Genomic DNA, 27,710 nt, shown 5'->3' on the forward strand with positions numbered 1-27,710 from the left:
GGCCCCTGACGCCTTGCTGTTTCAGCTGCCTTAGTACATAGGTCCCTAACGTGTGCTTGTTCCGTTGAGGTTGCTTCTGGACGCGTTTATGAATTTAAACAGGTTAGCTGCCGACGTCCTCATAGAATCTCTTCTCACAGACCTGCGGCGCGTTCCTATACATTGCCTACTCAGAAGTAAGCCCCCCAACGAGGCCTGGGCCTCTTCCAGACTTTGAGGCCCTTAGCCGCTGCTCCCCACCCCCAAGACGAAAAGGAGCCCGTACTCACCATGAAGTTGTTACAGTAAGTGCCACGCTTTCAACATTTGGGGATAAAAAGGTGCTGGTACTCTCCCCGCCCCCCTCAAAAACCAACACTGCAAGCCATATATATATATATATGTATATATGCAGGTTTTGGTGTCCTCGGGTGTCTTCCCGTGTAAAAGTTGGGGTGTCTAGGCGACGTTTCGACGAGGTCTCACTCGTCATCTTCAGGTGAGAGTGAGACCTCGTCGAAACGTCGCCTAGACACCCCAACTTTTACACGGGAAGACACCCGAGGACACCAAAACCTGCATTCCTGTACCCGTGAAAATCTACGAAAGCAAATATGTATATATATATATATATATATATGACCACTAAAATCTAATAAGGCACATTCCTGTCTGATACACATAAAAAAAGGCACGAAATTTACCAAACACCAAAAAATTTAACAGCCCACCGTCCTTATCCGTGAGGATGTGAGTGACTCCTGTCAGGGTTGTTGAACAAAATGTATATACTGTATTGTAAAGTGCTTTACACAATGACTACTAGCCTTGTTGGCCAAATCAAACAGTTGTAGTTGTGGAGCTCCCTCATCTCTCAAGCCCCTTTCCTTTTCTGAGGAGGGGCCCCGGGATGAGTGTAGCCTGTTGGGCATTGCTGCAGTTGCACCCCTTCCCCCACTGGCTCAGAAGCAGGAGAGGCTGCCATGGGGTGCCAGTTTGGTGCTGCTGGGGAAGCTGTTCTCTGGGCACTGCCACTCAGTTGCCAAACAAATCTCTAGCCTTCCTACCATTGTGGATTGCTGAGGAGCTGCTGGGATGATCTCCACTCACTTCTGCAGCTTCAAAGTTGTGGGGAAGGCTGACCACCTGCCAAGGTGAACACGGCAAATGGAATTGTTGAACTTACATAGTATGATAGTTGTTCGGTTACAATTTTAATTTTAACAGTTGTGAATGGGGGATGGATATGTGCCTTTTGGCACAGGCCTTTGTTTGTTTTTAAGCATACAATAGAATAAAACAAGATAAGGCTTAAAAGCCAGCAGAATGGAAAAGCCCTGTGCATGTGTTACTCAGATGTAGGGCATTATTATGTTGAGTGCAGATTAGACCAGAGTGTTATTCTCCCCATGATTGTGTGCAGTTGCCTTTAGGGAAATTCCGAAGCTCAAGCATCTGGCCAGCCACGACCTGGCCACAGTGATCCATGCGACGGTCATCTCCAGGCTTGACTACTGTAATTCGCTCTATGCGGGGCTGCCCTTGAAGCTGTCCCAGAAACTCCAGCGGGTACAGAATGCTGCAGCGAGGCTCCTCACGGGGTCTCTGCCATGGGAGCATATTCACCCAGTGGTTTTCAAGCTGCACTGGCTCCCGGTGGAGTACAGGGTCAGATTTAAGGTGCTGATTTTGACCTTTAAAGCCCTTCACGGCCTAGGACCCTCGTACCTACGGGACCGCCTCTCCTGGTATGCCCCACGGAGAGCCTCAAGGTCCATAAATAACAACACCCTAGTGGTCCCAGGCCCTAAGGAAGTTAGATTGGCTTCAACCAGAGCCAGGGCCTTTTCAACTCTGGCTCCAGCCTGGTGGAACGCTCTGCCTGATGAGACCAGGGCCCTGCAGGATCTGATTTCTTTCCGCAGGGCCTGTAAAACAGAGTTGTTCCACGTGGCCTTTGGCTTGGAGCCAATTTGATTCCCTCCCTCTCTTTTCCCCCCTTTCTTTTCCTTCTCCTCCTGCGATGAGGCTACATTTTAATATTTTAATGTTCCATTATTTTAATGTTGTATTTTATTTTTGTTTTTAAGTTGTAATCATTCATCTTGTTTTTATTATTGCTTGTAAGCCGCTCTGAGCCCGGCCTTGGCTGGGGAGGGCGGGGTATAAATAAAATTTTATTATTATTATTATTATTATTATTATTATTATTATTATAGGGGCTTTGTACTATCAGGATACCTAGTGTCTGTATCGTGCAGTGCCTGTGCATTGGCATTTCCTAAAGACAACTGTGAACAACACATAGTTATAGGAAGAAATTATAGCACAGGGCAGGTTAAATACATGGTCACTCTCTATAGTCAATGTAGCTATGCCCTGTATGTGAGAGAAATGTGAATAGGGCTGCAGTCAAACTAAAAGCTTAAAAAGTCCAGGCAAATAGCAACAATACCTGGTGCTGAAAAGATAATGGGAGATGGTACCAGGGAAGCCTACCTGAGGAACGAGTTCTGAAGGCAGGACAACGCAACCAAAAAGATGCCTCAGGTGGAAAGTAGAAAGCCCTCTGATAGGTATCCTAGTTCTAAGCTTTTTAAGGCTTCAAAAGTTAAAACAAGTACATGGAATTGGGACCAGAAAATTAGTTCAAAAGTGCAATTCTATGCATACTCCAAATCAGTGTAGACAGGATTGTACTAAGCCCCTTTTGACGCAGTCTGGGATTTACAAGTGAACATGCATAGCAATGGGTTACAGTCTGAAGGAAACTAAACTCTAAAAGTACACTGAGGATCTTAAATTATCATGCTAGATTTTAAGAATAAGGAATGAACAGACTTTTGGGGGTTAATTTACCAGGCTATGGCTTTTTATTATCAACTACCGGTACTTCTTGATCTGCCATGAGCTTAGCTTCAGTTAGTGTGCTTCTTGTTCTTATTGGTTAGGGCACATTTGAGCTTGGTTGTTCTGAATTTATTTGTTTCTGAATCTGACTTGTATTTTTAGTGTTGTTTGCTTACATTCTTATTTGCCAGAGCATTCATATTCCTCAAAGTTGTCTTTCCTAGAAGATGCACTCTGAATTTTTAGAAAGTATTTTGGGAGAAATGTACAATTGCACATCCCTACCTTATTTGTGTTAGTTGCAGAACAGATTTGTAATTGTCAAATTTGTTCTGCAAATAATAAGTAGAATATCAAAATATAACCAAAACTGGTGGAAAGTATGTTTATTGTTCTATATCTTCTTTGACAGGTGAATAGACAATGAGAGGGAAAGCAAGAGAGGTACAGGGACAATAAACTCAGCCAACTCATAACAACATTATGGGTGAGTATTAATGTATTTATTGTTTCTGTTTCTGTTTTATGTGATATTAGTGTAACATTGCTTGGATAACAGTTTTATGTTGTGGTGGTAGTATAGCCATATTTCCCATTCATAAGATGTGTACTGGTTCAGAAAGTATGAGGACTGGGCTGTTAGCCATGCAGATAGCCACTACTATTGTAAAGGTATGGTTAGGATTCTAAATACCGCTTGGCACTGATAGAACTGTAATACAAATCCAAGTATAAATGTTAGGAATGTATAAGTTGACAGTGGCTGGCAGATTGGCCTGTTTGTAGCAGATGTCATGAGGAAGGTATAAGTGTAAAAGGAGTTAGGATAAACCAATCAAGACATTGTTAAAAAATTTATTAGCAATTTTTAAAATAACATAATTCCTCAGATAAAAATGCAATCTTACAGGAATATACATTTGTCTCACACCAAGGCAATTCTCTAGCTCACTTTGTGGGTCATTCATTCTGTTTATTTAAAATGTGTGAGAAGAGGGCAAGACTGGTTGTTTGTTTTTTTTTATGGCAGGCTTACATTATGGTTACAAACTGTACAGCTTTATTTTACAAGGGCAATTTTAGCCTTCTTGATTTCAGTTGGTTCATGAAAACTGGATCTTAAAACGGTGGGACCTGCTCAACAGCTCTGTCTGGAACATCTTTAAGTTAGATAGTATGAGCATTTTGGATTAGGGAGGAGGAAAAGTGGAGGAATTTACATCTTGACAGACATAACAGCTTTTAAGAGCTCAGTTCATTCATGGATCTAAGCAATTAGAAAGAAAGTTACATGCAGAAATCTGTATTGTATCAACTAAACATTTATAGCTGATGGTCAGGAGAAATGAAAGTTGTGCATGAGCCCACTGCACACTGAAATTAATAAGATGGATAGTTTTGTCAGGATGAACCCCTCAGTTCAATGAAATAAGGAGAAACATATACTGAAGCTATACTTGGTTTGCCTGTTCCTGTAATGTGATCGCAGACATCAATAAGAATGTAGCCTAAAAATGTGGAATCATACCCTAAATTATATTTGCTTCTGAGCTGGATTACAGTAGGTATTCTTTTCTTTAAAAAAAATTATCCTTGACTTGCTAAGCTTCACTATTTTAGGAAGGAATTCTTCCTTTCTTTCTATATATATATATCCAAGAAAGGCACAGTGTGGCCTCTTTCATCCAGACACTTTTAAGAAATCAAATTTGTCTGTAGTAGAGGCATCTTTGACAGAGAGACAGCATTGTATAAAACATAGCAATATTTATTGGTAGGGACATGCAACTTGTTTTTTCATGGAAGGATGATTATGTGGAAGCTCTAGGTACATGAGGTTATGAGGTGCAGCATCTTATCTAGCAATGCTCTTTGTATGTGTGTGCATTTGAATTAGAGATTTACCTAAAAACATAGAAATCATTTCTTGTTCTGATGTTTAGAGCTTTTAAGACACTTCTTATCCATTCATGTTGCAAGAGCTGTAGAAACTCTTAGTAGGTTCCTAAACGTACAGGATTGAGACAATAAATGATTGAAGTGATTTTTTAAAATATAAATTTGGTTCTGCTGACAGAAATTTCTCAAATAATAGCCCATGGTTAAAACTAGGCCAGAAACATCAAATAGTTTGAATGTGCCACCACACTATTTGTTTGCCTTGATTAATATGGTGCAAGGATACAGTTTTGCTGCTGAGAGCCTGCTTACATCGATAAGATGCATGGAATGGACTGTGGAGGAGGCTGACATCTATTTTGTATTGTGCTTGCAATGGTGAAGCCTCTGACACTGGTTGACTAAGTAAATCAGTATTAATACACTAACTCATGAACACCTGCCCCCAAATCAGTGTTGTAGGCAATGGTCAACTGAGACAAGAATGATCTGTAAAGTAACCTTAGCACTTCAGGATAAAAAGAGGGATTGTGTACGCTGCCTTAAGCTCCTAAGAGGAACAGAAGGGCTAAAATATTATAAGTAAAATAAATAATAAAGGCCAGAAGGGGTTGTATGCTGTGTAGGGAGGGTAGGAGGTCGGCTACCTAAAGGACTTGGGTCATTCCATGTCATTTCAACAAGGTCATGTCACCCTCCATCTCGGATGTTGATGAAATTTGGTGTACACCCATCCCTTATGATTGAAAGAAACCCCCTTAAATTTTTCCCCTCTGTCTCAAACGGTTTTAATTTTATAGCACTTCAAAGTTTCGTTAAATCTGCGTTGTCTGTTTCCTTTGAGACATTCGGCACAATAAACCCTTGTGTACATTTTATTTATTTTTCTTCATAACAATTGATCAGATCTATTTGAAATTTTACACAGAGCTCAATAACATGATAAGGATTTCGGAAAAAAATACACCAGCACTCAAAAGATTTAATAAATGCCTACAAAAAATTATAAATGCACTTGAAGCCTAGTTTTTTTATGGAAAAACTAGGTTTAGAAAACCTGAATTTACAGCATGTGGGCATGGTATAACCAAAAGTTTTTGATGTAGAAAATTATTGCAAAGACATGCTCTTTCTTGAGAAAGAATGAAATTTATGGGTTTTTATTCCTTGTAATGAAAATTTTACGTTTTTTGGACATCGTAGGAAAAAAATGGCTACCATTTTGTACAACTCTCCTACAATCCATAGCAGTAGTAGAAAAAATTACTGAAACAAAGTTGTTCATCTTAAAAATTACAATAATATTGGTTATCATAGATTTTTTTGAAAGTGCAGACTTGTTTCTAGTTTTGGGGTATTTAAAATTATGAAAATTGGCTATCGTGAAATCAATAATAATAATAATAATAATAAATTTGGTCAGAAACTTTAAATGCTGACATGTAAGGTAATAAGACCTAGCAAGAAAAAGATTAAAAGAATTTAAAATTATTATATTCAATTTTGCAATATTACATGATCCCCAATTTGTTTTTCAGAATATTATTGCATACAAAGACAAGTCTATCTTACAAAAGAAAAGAAAAAGAGAATGATGTTTGTGTGCCATCTTGAAATAATGGATGCATGGAGACTTTTTAACATTTATGTTAAATATATTGAGGCGTAATTCACAATGAGGCTGTTTTATGACAGCAGATACATTAATACTGTAACAGTAAAGACAACAGTTAAACTAAAGTAAAAAATTACCATAACAGATTATGCTATTATCACTCCTCAGTTTCTTTGCTGTAGCCTCAGTATCACCTGTAAGTATTTCATTTTTTCTTCCATCAACACCAGTGGGTTGCATGACTCATCTGCATTGCATCACCCAACTTCATCTATCCATGATTCATCCACAAACTGAACAATAGCATACACAACTAGCAAGACTTCTCTGAACTGCAATCTGAGAAAACATTTTAAAATGTCTAATATTTAAAAGATTTCTGAAATGAATAATTATTTTTTAAATAACTGATGTACTCATATTTTTATATAATACTCAATTTATAATTTTTTGGAATATTTTTCTTGCTAGGTCTTACTTCCTTACATGTCAGCATTTAATGTTCTACTGACTGTAAATTCTTTTTTTCTTTTTTTATATTCCTGATAGCCAGTTTTCATAACTTCAAAATCCCAAAATTAAAACAAGTCTGCACTTTTGAAAAAAACCTATAATAATATTATCTTAATTTTTAAGGTGAACAACTTTGTTTCATTAATGTTTTCTATTACAGCTATGGATTGTAGGAAAGTTGTACAAAATGGCTACCCAGTAGCCATTTCCCCCCACGATGTCCAAAAAACGTAAAATTTTCATTACAAGGAATAAAAAACCACAAATTTCATTCTTTCTCAAGAAAGAGCATGTTTTTGCAATAATTTTCAACATCAAAAACTTTTGGTTACATCATGCCCACATGCTGTAAATTCAGGTTTTCTAAACCTAGTTTTTCCATTAAAAAAACTAGGCTACAAGTGCATTTATAATTTTTTTGTAGGCATTTATAAAATCTTTTGAGTGCTGGTGTATTTTTTTCTGAAATCCTCCTCATTTTATTGAGCTCTGTGTAAAATTTCAAAGAGATCTGATCAATTGTTTATGGAGAAAAGAAACCCACAGAATGTACACAAGGGTATCTTGTGCCAAGGGTCTCAAGAGGGACAGACAACACAGATTTAACAAAACTTCGAAGTGCTTTAAAAATAAAACCGTTTGAGATAGGGGGGGGGAAATAAGGGGGTTTCTTTCAATCATAAGTGAAGGGTGTACACCAAGTTTCATCAAAATCTGAAATGGTGGGTGAGAAAACCCTTGGTTATTTTGCATTGATTTGATGTGGAATGATCCATTTGGGATAAATAGGAACCTGAGGAAGCTTGTGTGATGCAAAGATGGAGAAAGGTGGGCTGAGTTGGAGAAAGGGGGACTGAGGCAAAGCCTCCCAGGGGGCTCAGTGCAGGAAGGAGGTGGATAGGCAAAGGGGGGATAAGAGGGTTAGAGGCTGTGACCAGGGAGCCAAGAGGACATAAGCTGCTAGGACACTAACAAGAGTAGCACAGAAGGAGGATTTTGTCTGATGTGGTTTCTCCCGTCACTGTAACATTGTGACCTACAACAACCCTGAGGTTGTAATTTTGGGATTTCTAAAATTTTCTCAGCACATAAACTACCTTCTCTACCAATGTGCAAGATACTGACATGATTTCTTATTAAGTAATTGGTGATCATGAGCCAAATAATATGCCTAGAGCAGCTTCTGTGTTCATTTTACTGTTCATGAAAACACAGAATTGTTTTTGTTTTTTATGTGACGGCTTACTTTATAAGCAGACTTTAGAAAATAGTTTATGAAAAGCAGGCCATAAATAATTAAAGAAATTACTTATGATGCTAAAGGTTAATATAGATTAGCATAGTCCACTAAAAGTAGATCCCTAAATGATTTGTTTAAGAGCATAAGAAAAGTATTACATTCAGACCGATAGGATACCAATGGTATTATACTATCTCTGTCAGTGGTGAATACAAGATGCTACAATAATACGTACACCACTACAAGGCAATAATACAGGAACTGTGTTGAAATTCATACTTTCAGAATCTGAGATGAACTAAGATCAAACTGGGTTTATTTCTTCTTATTTCATATCTCTTTCTGATAGTATAAAATGTAGCTCAAGGATATATGCCCCAAATATGTACAGCACAATTAATCAGGATTCCGCCCGCCCCCCCCTTGCACAAATCCTCACATTAAATGGAGTTTGGGCAGAAGACTGATTGACTGAACCACCTGTCACCAGTGGACTTCAGCTAGGATACCAGAGAGAAAATGTTCTGATAAAATAATTGCAGAATAATATAACTGATGGCTTTTCATCGTTAACACTCCTTCTAATACTAAACTTATGTAGTGAGTGTTTTGTCCGGAATGTCTCTGGATGTCGCAGCATGCTTGGGGGACCCCTAATGTTTGCAGAAGTATAAAAAGGCTTCTTTAAAAACAAAAACACACAAAGCCCCCCCCCCGCACAATGAGGACTGAACATGCGCAATAGCCACAAAATATTGTGTGATAGCTGGAAAAGGAAAATGGAGAACAAGATGGAGGAATGGAATGTCCTGCTTGGAAGGAGGGGCTGGCTGGAACCCAAACTGTGAAGGTATGCGACAGTATTTTTTACAGGTCCTGCCAGGTCCCACTTGTTCCTCCTAACGGCAATCTGACACATAGGACATAAAATTGGGGCACCCATGGGCAAAGTAAGGGTTTCTGTGCATTCCCCAGGTATTCAGAAAAATATTATTTTGTAAAAAAGAAAAGAGGGGAAGGGACAGAAAATAACCCATCTTCCAACAAGAACTGCATATGAGCAAAGCTTTCCTGTAATAATGGTACGTTAAGACATGTATAAAATCTCTGACAGTGATGAACGCTGGAGGGCTGGATTGGCTTTTCAACAAGGAAAAAGAGCAGCTCTACCAGACAACACAGGGAATAGGGATTTAAAAAAAATATCCCTCAGTTCAGTTCGGGAGCTGTGGCAATTCCAAAACATATCTGCATTGATTTACAATGCAATAGCACTCAGAATTGAGGATGGTGATGGCAGCCCCCAGGCCTGAACAATCTGAAATAAGTTCAAGGTCCCCTGACTCATGTCAGGATAATGCTCCTATCCCTGCAAAGTACTGCTGAGGTTTAGGTCTAGCTGAACAAACCCCACCCCCACCCCACCAGGTATTATAGTTTTCAAGTTTGTGGCTGCTGAGTATGTATGTATAGGTTAAAGCACTATCCTTCTGTTGTACCACTCTGGTTGGAGGCCATTCCCACCACTGTCCCTCAACCATTTCTGTCCTCTCAGCAGCAATAAGTTCTAGCGGACAAAGGAGTCTGAATTCTTCCCCGCCCCCAAGTCCCAATAGGCCTTCAATATTTAGGATAGTACTTCCTGCATGGAATGTATATTGTATACCTGTATGAACTGCATATTGTTAATACATGGTGTGGATCTGATTAAATCCCACACTTCATTGCAAGTAAAGGACCAGTCTCCACCTAGGAAACTACAATAAATGAGACAACCCTGTCTCTCTATTCTGGAGTCACATTTTTTTCTTATGTAGTCACTACTATCTCAGGGCCCTTATCCTTGTGTGATCCAGTCTACTTAGTAAAAATGTCATATGGTATTCCTTATCCCTTTGCTGCCTGCCTCCCCCCATTTACTTATGTGAAATTAGCAATATTAAGCTGGAGGACATAGGAGGTTCCTTTCAGCCATATATTCTATTAATTTCAGTTCTCTTTGTGTGGTCTCACTAGCTTCAAATCAGTTAATTTCCCATGCTTGTTAAGTTGAAAATGATTAAGAATCTCATGTATACATGGCATAGTTCTCTTCATATATATATATATGTCTGTTATTAAATCTCACATTTTTTCTTTTTCTGTGTTAGAATTTTGATGGCCTGGCAAATGTTACTGTTTTGATCTTTTATCAGGTAAAGAACAGTTTTGCCCAAATAATTTCTATGTAAGAAACTGTAACATATAAAACAACCCTCTCTTTGTAGTGTGAAGTCAGAACCCAACCCAGGATTTTAATTAATCTTCTAGAGATTAATTGGACACAACTGTCCATTCATCTATCCAACCAACCTCACAGTTCCTTGATTCATATTCCATTCCATTTATATTATATCAGAACTGTAATGTTTAATACAAATCAATGTACAATTATACCAAATATGGTTCAAATGTGGGCTCTTCCTGTATAGGATGAGTTTATTTTTAAATGTTATTAAGAAGCGCACAAATTGCAATTGTTACTAAGAGAATAATCTCAGCAACTGAACAGTTACCGAGCTGTGTGTTGTCTTGAAAAGTTGTCTCCATGGTTGTCAAATCATAACTTGCCTTTAAGTAAGAATGTTTCACAGAATGATCTCAAACTCTTCAGTCAGAAAAAGACACAGAAGCCTGGCTGAGACCCATACAACTCTTATATTGGCATCAGTCTAAAGAAAGCAATGATACATTGCTTTAGAAATTATCAAGAAATGTAAAAAATGCATTTGCCCTTTTTGTTGTTGTCATAGTCATCAACGGGGTGGGACTAGGGTTAGAAAACAAAGCAGAAATAGATGTGGTCCTGTACATAGTGCTCCTTTGGCTGCCCCTTCAGACTCCGGTGCAGTGGGGGGGGGGGTAATAAAACAGGTTGGATCCCTTGCAGTAGCAGCAACACCTGCATCATTGTAATCATCAACATCTTCATCATACATGTTCACTTGAAGAGGCAGACGATGCAGAAAAGTTCTCGGGCTAAGGGAACTCCAGCTCTGGATCATTAAGCCCAGCTTTCCTCCCATAATCTAAATCATACAGAATGGGGGGGGGGGGGAATCCAATATAACCGGCCTGGTAGAATGACCAAGGGTGATGGGGGAAGATGGAAGTCTTGGTACTTGCAATAAATGTCTTTAGTCTGCAGTGTAGACAGTTGTCGAGCTGCAGGAGTGAACAAACTCAAAAGATTGATGGTTGGCTTTTTCCCCTTGTAGAAAACAACCCAGTCTTTAGCTTCTGTAAAGCTTCCATCGGCAGTGCAGTGATTGTATCCAACATGTAAGCCCAATACAAAGGGAAAAGAAAGGACATTTTATGGAACCAAAGCTTTTCCCCTTTCCCCTACCATGCCCCAGACTGCCCCACTTAAAGGAGGCAGTAGCTCTTTGCTCAGACCCATTTAAGTATCTCTTTTTATGCTTATATTTTAGCCACTTGAAGTAAAATAGCAGCCACTCATAATCTAAACTGTGCTGGCAGCAGCAAGCTCTGGCCATGGTCCACCAAAATCTCTGTTAAAATATCTGCAAAGTACCTTTCATTCATTGGTGATTGATACGAAATAGGGTATAGACAGACTATGACAAATATATTAAAGAACTAAGATCTTTTATCCGGTGCTTGAAATTTGGATAGAAACTCCTTCCTCTAATACCCAAATGCACAATGATGGCAGAAGAACCTACTTTGAGTAAATTGCATCTTCAGTCTAACTTTCTATAGAAACAAAAGATGCTCCATACCATAGGTAAATGATTTCATTAATACCTAAACCAGAAGGTTCTATATATAACAGTTTGTTTTGACAGAAATTGTAGCACCAGTATATACTTAGAAAACATTGTTAATTCCTGTCAAGTGTGTATATATCGTGGTTAATATAAATTCAGTGAATAATTTGCATAAATATGCAATTTTGCACACTCACATGAAGGCATAGAGAATGTGTTTAAATAGGCAGTGTAAACAGGGGTTTTTGTAAAATGCCTGCACAGTATGCATAGTCTCCAAATAATATCAGTAAATATATAAAATTGGATAATATAAACAGATTAGATAATACACTGCCTAGTCAACATGCATAATTTTTGTGTTAAGACTATTCATTTTGATAAGGACATGTATGAATCTAAAAACACTTTTTCAACATCACTTGGATACCCCTGACAATGTGCAAAATTAATTACTTATGCTATCACTTTGTATTTGTTCTCTGTGCCTTTCTGTAAATTTGCAAAGTCACAATTTAACTCTAACTAACTTCAATAAATGCATGTCAAAGCAGTACAGTACTTATGATGGCTGGATGCATGAAATATCAGTTCTCTGACAAATACCACAGGAGGTAAAGGAATAGCACCATATACAACCAGTTATGGCTGGTATTTTACTACCTGTGGAATTTACACCTTTATGGGAACTCATAGGGTGATATCCAAGGTTAGTCAGAGTAGACCTATTGAAATCAATGGACTTAAGTCTGATTATTAGTGGTAGTATTGTATACGACTAGTGATAAGTTTGCAATTGCATATAACTGTCTTCATCTATTCCCTTGGAATGCTGTCATAATCAGTGAAGAATAATGCAGCCACCTAATTCCCCATTCCCAAACGTGCAGTGCATGTTTACATTGGGAGTGGGCAATTCTAAATGAATTTAGGATTGGTTTACATGCATATGTGTATCATTTAATTTCACTTGATTACTAAATGGCTTACAGTTGTGAACCAATTCAACTGAAAAGCTTTAAGCCCCTTCTGATGTTTATTTAAGTAGCACGAGAGCTGCTGCAGTTCAGCCGTTTCCTATGCTGCTTGAGTGGCATCAGAAGCCCTAATATGGGAGGAGTCCACAGTGTGCCATCCCACACCATCATCACTATTCCTAAAGTTGAGGTATCATAGGCATGGGAAGGAGCCATACTGCCATCTCCATCCATGTGTCCATCCTGTGGTGCAGAATTTACACTGATGCAGCTCCCATTTTATGAAGTTAATGTCAGGACGGATCCTTTGAATTTTAGGTGATCTGAAGTTATATGAAAAGTATTTCTGTTGTATTTGCTCTGTTTTGGCTTGTTGAGAAATGAAATTAATATCTTGATATTAGTCATTAGCAACATAATCCTATACACATCTACTCAGAAATAAATCTCATTGAGGTTAATGGGACTTAGGTATACCTATGGGTATAGGATTGCAGTCTTTTTGATATAAATTAAAAAATTAAAAATTGTCCAGTAGCACCTTAGAGACTGTGCACACGAAAGCTTATACCCACAACAAACTTAGTTGGTCTCTAAGGTGCTACTGGACAATTTTTTTACAGTGGTACCTCGAGTTAAGAACTTAATTCGTTCTGGAGGTCCATTCTTAACCTGAAACTGTTCTTAAACTGAGGTACCACTTCAGCTAATGGGGCCTCCCGCTGCTGCCGCGCGATTTCTGTTCTCATCCTGAAACAAAGTTCTTAACCTGAGGTACTATTTCTGGGTTAGCGGAGTCTGTAAGCTGAAGCATCTGTAACCTGAAGCGTATGTAACCCGAAGTACCACTGTATTTATTTCGACTGCGTGAGACCAACATGGCTACCTACCTGAATCTAGAGTCTTTTTGATGAATACTGTATGCAGGTGTGGACTGGCCCTAGTAATTATGAATATGATATTGAGGAATGACAGCTATTCTGGATTAATAAAAAATGAATGAAATTGTTTGATCTAATGCATACATGGTTGGAAACAGTTAATGAGGATTCTTAAGTGCAAACAAAACTAAAAAAAGCAAGTTGTTTCCAGGCGGATTCTGGCTCTCTGCTCTCATTGCAGCATGGTTATTAATTGTTGGCCAGGATGTGATTTTGGAGAACATGCTATATAAATTGTGTGCACAGTTGTCAGGGCTGGCTCAGGACATTTTGCCATTAGAGGCAAAACAGAAAATCTTGACCCCTCATCCGCTGTGTGTCTGCTGCTGTATGTCTGCCCACTTGCTGGATCTGCTGCCTCTTCCAGCTTTCTGGAGCTTGTTGCCCTGAGGCGACTGCCACACCTCACCTCATGGGTGGGCTTGGCCCTGACAGTTGTATAATGCCTCTCTAAGAATGGATATTATCATACTTTGCAAAATTTGATTGATTTTTCATAGATAGTTCAACCTATTTAATAAGTCTTCTTGTTGGAGCCTTCTATAAGTGAATGCATGGTTTAATAAAATCTGGAGCATGGTGGTTATGAGCAAAGTAGAAAAAAATAGTAAAATTAAGAGAAGGAGGACAAAAAAAGAGGTTTTTTAAAAACTTTTCAGTATGTTATTACAAATATTAACACTGGAGGGAAAATATATACTCATCTTTGATCTTTTTGTTAGCCCCTTTGAGTATGGTTTCAGAGAAGAGAGGGAAACACATTCATTTATGTAATAGATGAAGTATAGTGACTTATAACCATCAATCTACAACCTAGTACTTCTCTGTTAAATGCAAAGTATTAAATGTATAGTAGTTCTCCACAAGAACATGGTTAAAAATATAATTTGCTACCACAAGATATAGTAACGACTGCCAGCTTGGATGGCTTTAAAGGGGGGTTGACAAAGTCATGGAGGATAATGCTCTCTCTTTTTTGTTTTGTTTCTTTTTTCTTCTCTCATGTATTTTTACTTCTTTGGTATGTGTGTGAGGATAATGCTCTCAATGCTATTAACCAGGATAGTTGTGTACTGCCTCCAGTAAGGGAGGTGGTATGCCTCTGAATACCAGTTTCTGGGGAGCACCAGTGGGGAGAGTGCTCATGTCCTGCTTGTTGGTCACTATCAGAGCAGGAGATGCTTGACTAGATAGGTCTTAGGAGCAAACATTCCAGCTCCAGAAGACATGCTTTGAAGACCTTCCTGCTTTGGATGGCCTTTTGCCCTGCTTCAGCTAATTTCTATTTTAAATGCTGTTGGTTGTATTGTTTTCTATACTGAAATTTTATTGTTTTAAATTTATACCAATTTAATAATGTAATCTGTTTTATAAATAATATATTGGTTTGGAAAATGCGGTATAAATACCTGGTGGTAATGTTGCAGCACAGAAGCATACTTGAGACCGCTGATTTTCATGAGCTTAACAGTTCTCAGTTCTGTGTTAGATTATATTATTATTATTATTATTAAATTTGTATACCAATTATAGCCAATAAGACAGTACTTATTTTTAAAAGAAAGGAATGTATAGGGGTTTCATTTGCTGAAGTAGGGACACGGGTAGCGCTGTGGTCTAAACCACCGAGCCTATTGAGTTTGCATATCATAAGGTTGGCAGTTTGAATCTGCCTGGCAGGGTGAGCTCCTGTTGCTTTGTCCCAGCTCTTGCCAACATAGCAGTTCGAAAGCATACCAGTGTGAATAGATAAATAGGTACCACTGTGGTAGGAAGGTAAATGACATTTTTGTGCACTCTGGCACTTGTCACGGTATTCCATGTGCCAGAGGGGTTTAGTCATGCTGGCCACATGACCCGGAAAGCTGTCTGTGGTAAATGCTGACTCCCTCAGCCTGAAAGCGGAGATGAACACTACACCCCATAGCCGAATTTGACTGGACTTAACCATCCAGGGGTTGTTTACCTTGTTAACTTCATTTGCTGAAAATAATGGGGCATTAACTCCAGGATAGAAACTTTGTTTGTACTGCTGAAGCAAATGCAGATCAGGACCAGGCTGATAAGACAGTTTTTTCGAGGAAGTGGCCAGAATTAGTTAACTATTGGATGCTGGTGAAACAAAAAGTATATAAGAACCCTTAGCCAGAGAATATGACCTTTTCTGCAGATTTATGATTGGACTGCCTGACATTTAGATGTTGGGGGCTTATATAATATGATACACAAGCCATATATTCCAGAACAGAATTTACTTGATTTGGAAGACTTCTGAGTAAGTGGCTTAGATAGTCATAAAATCTGAGTGTTAAAAGTCATGCCATATAACTGCTGAGCCTCAGGCCTTGAGACAAGATAACTAAAGCAACCTCAGGAAATAACTGTCCAGATTTTTTGCCTTTAAAAGGGCATTTTTATAGCCTCCATAAATATCTTATTTGAATCTCTGAAATTTTGGGTTAATTTGTTTCTGTCCTACCTGTGATGGAAATGCAATTTCCCCTCATTTCTGTTCAATATGCCCCATTATGTATGTGCATATCTTTCTGAAACACGTGTATTCAAATCAGTATTGAATATATAATTCCAAGGAGTATATTAGTCCACTGAGCAGGTGTATTTCTGATACTGAACTGCAGATTATGCTCACAGTCCTAATCAGTTATAATAGTGCTCATCGTGTCTGATAGTCACTCATTGTGACTGAATTCAGCCCCCCCCCCCCATGAACAAGTGATTGGGTGTTGAAAGAGGTCATAGTGCCAACCATATGATCAGGTGGTAGATGGTAGCAGATGTGCTCGGGCACATGCATACAAGCAATTTGTGAGTATCACATAGCTGCATGGACATATTTTTGGACTGGGGTTATGTTGAACAATTGCCATCTTGCCAACATGTTCTCCCTGGCCCATTAGTCCTCCTCTCCCTGCCCTTATTTCCCATTATTGTTTTATGCTCTTAACATTATTTTGCATTGTGTTCTTTTATCATCTTGTGATCTTTTCCAATGTAAAGTGGTTCTAAAAACTAACAATTACTACCTGTGTTTCATACAGTTCTTCAATTAATCAGGGTAAGGGCAAATGCCATTTTATCAGCTTGTATTCAGATTCTTATTCATAATACTCTTTAAATGCTTCTCATAGTGCTACAATTTAGTGAGTCGTTCTCCATCTTACACTTGTGCATTTTGTTCTTTGTTCCTATGAATAACAAGTTATATTTATTGTTGTTTAACTTCATGTTTTGGTATTTTTTGTCATCCTAATAATTTTTTTAATTACTTTTCCCTTTAAAGTAATTGTAGTCCCTTTAAATGTGCAAATTTGGTGAAGGGTGCTTTGCACTCAGCTTGATATAAATCTGCAACTGAAACCGTGACTAACTCATGAAGAGCATTAATTTGATGTTGTTACATTCATTATTCTTCTAGTATTTTCTCTATAGTAAAATAAATTATTCCCCTTCCTGGAGTTGCTGATGCCAGCTCAGTTTATAGGAAAGGATCAACTGGACTATCTTTGTATAGTGAAATTTGTCACCCTTTAGTGAGGAGAATCATTTTAACTGTGCAAAGGGGTTAAACCTGGATAAAAATTCTCAGCTCCAGAAAGCAAGGTACTCTTTCCATCTCAATTCATTACTGTGCATGTTCAAGGGAGTGCAGAAAAAAGAAAGTGAACACAAGATATGCAAAATCAGTTAATGATCAACCTGCCAGTGGGTTGCAGACTAGTTACTTAACACCAGGTACACTTTGTTCATTGTACAAATTAAAAAAGGGAAAAATTGTATATCCTTTCCCCCCAACCACATGTAGAAAAGCACTTAAAAGTTCAAAGGTAAAGCTTGGCACACTCCAAATACGAAATGATTTACTTTACATGCAGCAAAATATACAAGAATTGTTATTTTCCCCTTAAACAAACTTAATTCATCATATTTGCTTGGCACAATTGCAATTCATTTTAAAAAAATAGTTGAAAAATACTGAAACTGACCTGAATTCAAGTATTACGGTTTCTTCAACAGAAACATCATCAATGCAATAAAACATCACACAGAATATATCGAAACGTAACTCCTTCTCACTTGTGTGTTTTTTTTTGTTTTCTTTAATTCCCTTGTTTTGTTTTTCTATACAGTTTTAATGCCAACACAATTCACAAATTGTATTCAAAATTAATATTATTGCATTGTTTTTGCATATCTTGTGGAACAGAAAATGCAAAGAGTTACTGATTCCCCTTTCAAAAGCAGAGACAGTGGTATATTTTTACACTCACATGACCCCAGATACAGCTCTCCTGCAGTTATACCAGGAAGTGGAGAACTATGAACTTACAAACTTTCAGGCATGCATTCATTCTCTCATTCAGTACTGTTCACTCATTCACACACCCGCAAATATACCTACCACTATAAAGAATCCAAATCGATCACTCATATGTGCAAGACTATATCAAGTGCATTGCCTACTATCTTTAAATTATAAAACAACAACAAAAAGGAGTTTTCCATTACTTCAAATAAAATTACAAATTCTGGTGTACATAATGGTTGGCAAAACTCTTCTAATATCATTATTAGTTTCTACCCAAATTTCAATGGAGGGAAACAAAAAAAAATTAAATAGTACAACATAATCAAATCAAACCAATTTTAAACATTTGCAAAGGTGAGAAAGAAAACAAAAAGTTAGGTGATTACAAAACTTTGTAAACACTCTGTTCACCCCCTCCCTCAAAAAATAAAATACCATAAAATAAAGTATTCAAAAATAAAAATTAGAACATGCTTTCAATAAAATATCAAACAGCAAAAACAAGGAGAGATCTACATTAGCCCATCACCACATCTCTTTGAAATGGGCGGGTTGCCTGAACTCCGGTTTGACAGAGCTGGCTTTCTGCTCCTTGAGCAGTTGGCACAGCTAGCTGTCTGAGCTCTGATTGGTTGGCAGAGTAGACTGCCTGAGCTCTGATTGACTGGCAGAGAAGTCTGCCTAGGAGTCTCTGCATTTCCATTAATAAGCATCTGCAATATTGCCATCTACATCTCCTGTACCATTGCCACTTCTGCTTCCTCCTCCAACGCCTCTTCCTCAGCAAAGTGTGGGGATCTGTTGCTGAAGTCTTCTATTCCACTTGCAGATCAAAAGGGCCTTGGCTTTATGGAGATGGTGAGGCTCATACAGAATATGTGCAAAATGATTCTTTTTTGTACAAGCAAAGTTGAAAGACACCCGTTTGATGCAGTGTCCTTTTGGCTAGGGCCATTCACAGGAAGCTGAGGTTTTCCATCACATTCAGGAAGCAGCTGTTGTTCCTTGTGCAGGGACTGAGAAAAGGAGGGATCTGACTCTCCTCCTTTTACTTGTCGTCATTCTTCCTTCATGGACACATGCTGGGGTTGTATATTCACTCCTGAAAAGCTCTTTTACACCACCCAACTCTGCAATTCTTCCTGACGGAAATGAATGAAGAACGCTGTTCTGGTTACTCCAGGTCACGAGAACAGTGAGGCACTTCTGAAACAAACCCATTAGGAACATTGAAACAAATTAAAAAACCAGCATCACTTTCAGCCTTGGCAACTACAGGCTGCTGATATAAATCCTGCTGTCCTTAGGCTCCTCTTGACTTTTTCTGCAATCTGGGTTCTGGGCTGTTTCCTCTTTCTCTCCCATACAGGCCTGCCCTGGGTCCCTGCAGTTAACAAAAGGCAAGAGGTTGCCATTGGGGCTTGGCTTGCTGTTACCATTGAGAATGTTGTCAGCAGCATTCTCCATTTCTTCTATCGTCAAGTCACAAGCATCAGCCAGCTCTTGGGTTGTGACCTCAATGAACTTTGGATCTTGAGCAAACTGTACCAGGCCTTCCGAAATCAAGACCTTTAAAGAGCCAGGAGATCAAACACAAGAAAGAAAAGCAGAAATAATTTTTAATATAATAACAAGAGCCAAAGCAATCTGTGGAAATAACAGACAGTAATAATTTGATGGGTAAACCTGGCTTTATAGGACAATGGCTTGGGCCCTATCTTTCCTTCTATGAATGGAGCAGTTAATGTAATAAGGCTTTCCCATTATCCCCTTCCTCTTCAGTCTGCAGCACCCCTGAAAATCTGATTGTAGGGATTGGGAATGGTATTGAATATGGTGTTGTGGGGTTGCTGAATTGACAAAAATATCCCCCCCCCAACATAAACTGAACAGCAATTTAGGATCAAAGGCTGCAATCCTAACCCACTTACTTGGGAGTAAGTCCCATTGAATTCATTTGGGCTTACTTTTGAGGAGACATGGTTAGGATTGCACTTTGAGCCAATTTTGTTTTATTCACTTGCTAGTATAGATAAATAAAGTGAAATACTCACAGTATTTAGAAAAAAATATGTTTGGGTTTCTCTTGCTTCAAACCTACACTACTGGCCATTTCTGCCAGAGATGCTACATGCTAACGTATCTCCTGACAGCTTCCTGCCTACAGTACAAATGCAGTTTAGTTCATTTAATAACTGTAATTTTATTAAACTACACTTCTGTATATTTGTGCTAGCAGATAAAGCTTTTGCTTTATAGAACATTCTGGTTATAGGAATAGAATAGCAATCTTCATCAAGAGGGCAGGCTATAATAGTGGGAATATTAATGGTCTTGGACAATTACGTAAACATTTTAATAAACCCCTGCCCTCAGGCCCAACCTCCCTGTTTCTATTTGACAAACTTTATATCCTACATAAGGAATTATTTTCCTTTCATACATTTACTGTTAATTACTTTTGTAAAAGGCAAAGAATTCACAGGGATCTCAAAAACTGCATGACTGGGATAAAAACTGGTGGTCTTGTTCAGATTAATGGTCTATCTAAGAATTGTAAGAGTTTTGGATTCATCTAAAGGAAAAGCTTAACCTATATTTGTGTCCATGAAATATAATGTATTGCATAGAATACATGTAATTTGGGGCCTGATCTCCATAAGTGACCAATACCACATCAACTTACCGCTTCAACAAGGCTGTTAGCGCTGCCGTGAAATTGTCTGCCACACTCTCTGGTCTGACTGGGAACTGTGAGGGAGACCGGCCTGGCTTTTCGAGTGCTGCTAGAGCTGGGGCTATCAGAATACAAGGAGCTGCAATGTATTGATGGGAAGCTATTATTGAGTTTCTCATTGGATTCCTCTCCTTCAAGCCGCAAGGTTTTAATAGGCTGCTGTAACCAATCTTGTATACAGGGTGTGGCAGGGGGTGTGGCACATGAGCGAGATGATCTTAGGGGTGAATGGCTTCTTTGAAGAAGAGGACTGAGGCCTGCAACTGCTAGTGCCTATAGATAGAGAGAAAGGAGAACATTGTACATGATGATGGCTGCAAGTTGAATCATAATATGAGAAAAGAAACTGTACAAGCTGACTTAGAAGAAAGGTTTCTTAAGGTAAATAGAGGAGTATATGGTAGAGTTGTATGAAATTATGCATATGGTAGAAATGGACAGGGAGAAAAACCCTTCTCCCTTTCTCATAATACTGTAACCTGGGGTCATCCAATGAAGCTGAATGTAGGGGGATTCAAGAGAGACAAAAGAAAATACTTCTTTACTCTGCATATACAGTTGTACCTTGGTTTTCGAACAGCATAGTTCTCGAACGTTTTGGCTCCCAAACGCCACAAACCCAGAAGTGACTGTTCGTGTTTGCAAACTATTTTGGAAGCCAAACGTCCGACAGGGCTTCTGGTTGGCTGCAGGAGCTTTCTGCAGCCAGTCAGAAGCTGCACTTTGGTTTACGAACGTTTTGGATTATATACAGTACAATGCAACAATTGAACTGAAAGATCACCAAGGCAACAGTAATTGCTAAATTCTTGTTTTTCAGGAAGGTACAGGTGGCATATAAGACATAATTGATAAATCAGCATTTCTGGCCATTGCTGTCTGTCCCCAATCCAGAAACAGCTGAGTTCAGAAGCATACCTAGTGAGAGTGTGATCCCATAGTTAGATGTTCACTGATGAATGCTTACCTGATGATGTACCACATGCAAGGGCACTGCTGTCTTCTGTGAGACTTCCGTACCCTGGTTTTTCTGTCTCTTAAGACACTCCAGATGAAAGGATGCTCTTCGACCTGCAAAGCCAGTTGCACAGAAGTGTGATAATATTTTAAGCTGCTTTCATAACACAATTAGGGGTGGAACATTTTATGATGCAAACATAGGTTCTTATTTGTATATTTGCCTTGTATCACTAATAAAGGGGTAGGGTATTTGCAGAGGAGAACAGGCAGGTAGAGGCAGATGCACAATATTTTCCTGCACACCACTGATCTCTTGCAACTTTTTGTTTTTAGCACCCTTTTACCCCAGTTAGAATCCGAGACTGGAAATAAGCCTGATTGGAAAGAAAAAGGGGTGGATTTGCAGGAGAAAATCAGCAAATACAGAAAAGGTTAAGCATTTTCAGTTGGTTCCTTCCTGCTGCCACATTCAGATACAGGTTGGAGACCGATCACATCTCTTTTATATGAGATGTGATTTTTGGCCTGCGTCGCACTGAGATGCAAACCTGTGTCTGGACTGTACTACATCAAAATGCAGGTGGAGGCTGACATAATGTTTGGATGGGGAATCACTGAAGAAAGAAAACATGCTGTCTGATAGAAGGGTTCCAATCTATCTTTCTCCCTAGTGTGCCTAGTTTTACATATGTCAGAATTTTTAAAGGGTATTTTGGGGGGTAGTGAAATATTCTGTCATTGGACTATGTACCTGTTGTATAAGTAGTACAGTTGAGAAAGGTTTACAACCCCATTTGCTATTTGAGAGAATTAGAACTATTCTGCTTTGAAAAAGTTAAAACAGGCAGCCTAACAATTCCCACAGCTGCAGAATATTTATTTGCAGGTGCCAATGTTTTTCAAATTGGCTGAACCCCAGTACTCCCAACACGCCCATGTAGTAAAAATGCTTGCGGTTAGAAAATCTGAAGAGATATCGTTTCATGTTTGTCATATGAAGCTGGAATTATTACTTAGTGATGAGGAATGCAGGAACCCACTCTTTGGAGAGTATCTAATGTTGTTTTCAGGTGGAGTTAACTGTCTGTGTTCATCATCTTTACATGAGAGCCTGTAATGGAAAAGGACAAGTTAGCTTCAAATGAGGACATGGCTCCTATTTGAGGTATGAGTTAGTACAGATTGGAAATATATTGTCCCATCCTGCAACACGTAGGATGATTTGTGCTATTAGGACTGGAAGCTAGGATAAGAGTCTAGGGTCAAACTGTGCTATGGTTGGATGGAGAAAAATGGCAGTGTAAGTATACTCTTAGCCTCACTCCCTTGCTTGAAATACATGGGAACTCTGGGATTTTTGCTTTATGAGTTTGGAGTTGCAGGACGCCCCCCCCTCCCACAAACCTAACAACCCCTACTTGGCTGCAATAGCAAAATACTCACATTTCAGTTGGTAGCAGCTTTGGTTCACCACAGTACTCAATTTCTTCATTCAGTTGCTCATCATATTTCTCTTCCTCTTGACAAGTCTCCTCCTCACAAACAATAGCCACCTGACTGTCTCTGGAACAGGATCTAATGAATATAAGAGAAACAGAAATAGTGAAGGCAATGTAGAAACACATATTCCTTTTGCATTATTTTATAACACATCCATTCAAAGAAAACACACAAAACATAAATTATGAGAAAAGTATGATGCAGTCCTTATGTATAGCCCTTAACTTTGTCAGAATTAACATGGAAATTTTGAGATGGGTGAGGGTGGGGACAAAAAGCATGTACTTTAGACTTCATGTTCTTGATGCTTGTCCATACTTCTGAAATAGAACTTTTGCGTCACTTCCCAAAAGCACGCTAAAGTGATAACTTTTTAAACCACAACTTAGGAACTTAGGAAGTGGTATATAAATAAATATATTAAATAAATAAATTCCAAGATACAACACTGCAATCTTAACTGTAGAAGCTTGGAGAAACAGACCTGAGATACAAACTGATTGATCAAGCAATTGTTTATGTAGCTTATTCAGGGCTTATATATGAACATATGACACTTTCCCGTGTTGATGCTATACTGAGATATAACTGCTGAAGAACTTGCCTATAAAGCAAAGGTAAACTGTAATTGGTGTCCACAACCTATATTGATTACTTAAGCCGTTTCCTATTACTGTTACTTTACATTCATCAGTTATCAGTATTTGGTGGAAAAATAAAATCTTTCTACGTTAATGTGAAATAACAGCATTATTTTGAACTCATCACCACTGAATCAGATTGGACTAATAATTTCATACTTAAAAATGCATCGAAAGAGCAGAAAAAAAGACTTGGGGGGACCAGATTATATGGTATGCTGGAGATTCATGATAGGTCTCCCAGTTTTAAAAGAACAAGACCTTAAATGAAGTCACAGGAGACCACAAATTGTTCAGAGCAGTAGTGGGGCAGGAGGGATTTGTAATATTCCTACACTGTTTTGAATGCCCCTCAAACCTACTATTTGCCTTTTGTGGTGTAAAGTATAAGTCACTATTTGTCTCCACAAGGCAAATTACAGCTCTCTCTCTCTGGGTGTTATTCTAGCAAACAGCACAGGTGAAAGGTCAAACATTTATTCCAGGTCTGGTGCCACTCTGAATAGATGAGTTCCCCACAACTACTATTCAATATTTTTTAAAAAGGAATTTAATTTGAATTTGCCTGCCTGTGAAATTGGTGAATCACAGACAGGCTTTGGGAAGCATCACTTGAGCAGCAGAGCCAACTGGAGACTGCCTCCAGTCTCCACTTAGGTTTGCTTCCCAGGGTTAAAAAGGGGACACATCCTCTTCCAGCACAGCATTCTGCTGACTGCCACCAGGTGGGCTGATTGAACTGATAATCACCCAATGCCCAGGCCAAAGTCCACTTAGATCTGTAATCAGTAAAGTTGTGGCCTGTTTTGATCCAAGAACGTAGTCCTGTGTATGGTATTTCTTTCATGTTCATAAGGCACCAGGCAGCAGATTCACTGCGCTTGAACATACAAGCACATTTCAGTAATTTTTCAAAGAAAGTTGGAAGATCAGTCAGGGCTCTCCCACATAGTTTGTAGTTTGACCTGAGCACACAGAATTAGTTACAAAATGACTTATAAGTGCTCTGCATAACTCATTCAAATGAATTGTAAGTATATGCCCTACATTACAACAAATTACGGTAATCATTTATTTGTTCAGTGATGTGATCTCTTGCCCTCTCACTAGGTCTGTCAGTACTGAAAATAAATAATTTATATTTAATATCAGTGTATAAAGTAACTTATATCCCAAGTATGTTAAGAGCAGGAAGAGAAAGACCTACCGCCCCAGTGTTTCATAGTAATGTGTCCTAGTTCTTCAGGGAAGTATAGGAAGGAAAAGAAGATCAAATCAGGAATATAGATGGAAAGGAAAAATAAATAAAATATATTTGGATTTCTTTTGGATTTGCAGGAAAAAGTAGAAAAATAGAACAATACTAGTTCTTGCAAAAGCATTTGTCTTGCAAAAGAAACTTGACTGCTTTAGACTTAGTTACATTTATGTAAATAGATGTAAACTCATCTGAAAATCAAAGAATGAGTTATATTATGAATGATAACTACCATTTCTTAAATGCTCTCTAAAATTAACCAAGGACTTCATTGCTAAACACTGAGATTTTTAAAAATATGAGTTTGAAACACATTGCATTTGCCAAAATGTTGCCCAGTGTACTATGACAGGGCTATGTTAGCAACAGGGCTATGTTAGCAAGCTCACTTTCCATCAATTCAAAGCAGAGGTGTCAAATCATCTTTACAGCAGATGCTTAGGTGTTGTACTAATACTTTTCTACTAGACAATAATGTTCATTTCATCTCTATTTGAGAAACACAAACTCTCTCAAGTCTTGTTCCCTATGGTTATTATTTCATTCCCCGGATCATATATTAGGCTGGGACACTTACTCATAACTAATTCCTGTGTGGCTCTTCATATATATGGATGGCCTACAAATGTGCAAAGAGCAAAGGAGGGGCAAGAATGCAAAAAAATAAATATCCCTATATTTATAGGAAATAATAGAACTACTGCTACAGTTACTGCTCTTTACCTTCTGCAGCCAAGCTTCCAAGGAACTTCTTGGATCCGTGCAGTGGGTGATAGAGGGGTGCCATGGCCTTCCACAGTACTGACAGTGCTGGGGTAGCTTGGTGGGCTGGGGAAGCGACTCAAGGCAGTGTTGTTGGCATTGTTGATGTTAGCATTGGAGCCGGATGATGAGTAGCTGCTTGGAGTGAAAGTGGAATCCACAAGCTTCTCATGGGATGGGGATTCAGTGTCTCCCTGATTGCTGCTAGATTTATTGATGTGCAAAGGGCGCTGAGTGGTGAATGTCTGAGGGAATGAACTTCTGCCATCACTTTGGTAGTAACCGACATGATTTCCAAACAAGCCACCTGCTCTCTGTGAACAAAATCAAAAACATATTCTTAGTGAGTGGGTCAAATAGACACTTCCAATGTATTTATTTTATGCATGCATGCAGTATTGTTTGAAATGAGGCATGGTCATTATTTTCACCAATATTTCAAGCAGGACATGAAGGGAACCACTCTCCCATTTATGATTCTCAGTAGCTGGTGTTCAGAGGCATACTGCCCCTGGCAGTGGAGGTCGAACATCAGCTATCATGGCTAATAGCTATTGATAGCTTAATTCTCCATGAATTTGTTTAACCCCATTTTAAGGCTGTCCCAAGATGCACCACAAAGCCCTGGCCTACTTCTGGAACATCCAAATGGCTCGTGCTGTTGACATGCTGTCCTCCCATAAGAGCAGAGCTAGTCATCAATCCAGGTGCTTTTTAACAGACACTGAGTAGACTTCCTTCACTGATATACCTCCTGAAGCATAACTATATCAGGGCGCATCCTCTTCAGGGCAGTGGCAACTTGTGCAGGCTTTATAGGGTTCCTAAGGCCATTTACATTAAGCAAGACAACTTTTAAGCCTCCATAATTAACTGCCATCTAAGGAGAGAAGTGAATGAGGTTTCATCTTGTTGACACCAATCTAGAGAGAGAGAGAAGTGCAGACAAGCTGCTCCCTAAAGGTAAAGGTAAAGGTACCCCTGCCCATCAGGGCCAGTTGTGACAGACTCTAGGGTTGCGCGCTCATCTCTCTCAAAAGGCCGGGAGCCGGCGCTTTTCCGCAGACAGCTTCCGGGTCACGTGGCCAGCATGACTAAGCCACAGCTGGCAAACCAGCGCAGCACACGGAAACGCCGTTTACCTTCCCACTGGATAGCGGTCCCTATTTATCTACTTGCACTTTTTGGGGTGCTTTCGAACTGCTAGGTTGGCAGGAGCTGGGACCGAACGATGGGAGCTCACCCCGTCACGGGGATTCGAACCGCGACCTTTCGATCGGCAGGTCCTAGGCTCTGTGGTTTAACCCACAGCGCCACCCGCGTCCCCCAGCTGCTCCCTAGTACATTGCTAAACCTAAAGAAGCAATCCACCCCCCAAACAACCAACCTTAATTATTGATCTGACAGAATCAGGGGACATTGCTTCTTGTTGGATATAACAGATTTATTTGATTTATTTATTTGATTTTTGTGATTTGATATTTTAGAATATGATCTAATTCCATAGGCCAATGGAGGTTTTTAGAAAAGTACTTACTCTGAAAATATCATCTTCAGAGGTAGCAGAAACAGCTTCTTTCATGGCCTTGTCTAATTCTTCTTCTGCTGTTAAGTCTCCAGAGATTGCCCGTCGAATTTCTGGTCCAATATCATGTAATGTTCGCAAACCAGCCTGTAAAATAGTATAATTTAGCACATCAGTAGGCTAGAGAAAAAATAGTGAAACTTACTTGGAACT

The 27,710-nt window shown here is 39.0% G+C and overlaps 2 protein-coding genes and 1 long non-coding RNA gene across 17 annotated transcripts in view; 1 reads left to right on the forward strand and 2 right to left on the reverse strand.

The window, feature by feature from the left end:
- Positions 1 to 27,710, reverse strand: part of LOC310826186 (tigger transposable element-derived protein 1-like) — a 1,677,490-nt gene that overhangs the window by 1,118,807 nt on the left and 530,973 nt on the right. The window lies entirely within an intron of this gene.
- The window catches only part of LOC310826291, a 99,941-nt gene continuing 72,381 nt past the window's right edge, over positions 151 to 27,710 (forward strand). For 5 of the 7 annotated variants that reach the window (XR_014555684.1, XR_014555685.1, XR_014555687.1 and 2 more), the window contains exons 1-2: positions 151 to 284; positions 3,242 to 3,316. This is a non-coding gene — a long non-coding RNA (uncharacterized lncRNA). Of the gene's footprint in view, positions 285 to 3,241; positions 3,317 to 10,246; positions 10,292 to 27,710 lie in introns of all 7 variants that reach the window. The other 2 variants (XR_014555686.1, XR_014555689.1) reach the window with 1 other exon arrangement.
- The window catches only part of CACNA1C (calcium voltage-gated channel subunit alpha1 C), a gene marked incomplete at its 5' end in the record, with an annotated part of 442,620 nt that continues 432,792 nt past the window's right edge, over positions 17,883 to 27,710 (reverse strand). For 7 of the 9 annotated variants that reach the window (XM_083699782.1, XM_083699785.1, XM_083699783.1 and 4 more), the window contains 8 exons: positions 17,883 to 19,683; positions 20,801 to 21,124; positions 21,819 to 21,922; positions 22,825 to 22,922; positions 23,255 to 23,386; positions 25,160 to 25,192; positions 25,934 to 26,286; positions 27,510 to 27,644. In XM_083699782.1, coding sequence (XP_083555908.1) covers positions 19,387 to 19,683; positions 20,801 to 21,124; positions 21,819 to 21,922; positions 22,825 to 22,922; positions 23,255 to 23,386; positions 25,160 to 25,192; positions 25,934 to 26,286; positions 27,510 to 27,644 — 1,476 coding nt within the window. In that variant the 3' untranslated portion in view covers positions 17,883 to 19,386. The remainder of the gene's footprint in view (positions 19,684 to 20,800; positions 21,125 to 21,818; positions 21,923 to 22,824; positions 22,923 to 23,254; positions 23,387 to 25,159; positions 25,193 to 25,933; positions 26,287 to 27,509; positions 27,645 to 27,710) is intronic. The other 2 variants (XM_083699784.1, XM_083699786.1) reach the window with 1 other exon arrangement.

This window comes from Podarcis gaigeae, assembly GCF_964106915.1.
Source record: "Podarcis gaigeae genome assembly, chromosome: 10".
Classification (NCBI taxonomy): domain Eukaryota; kingdom Metazoa; phylum Chordata; class Lepidosauria; order Squamata; family Lacertidae; genus Podarcis; species Podarcis gaigeae.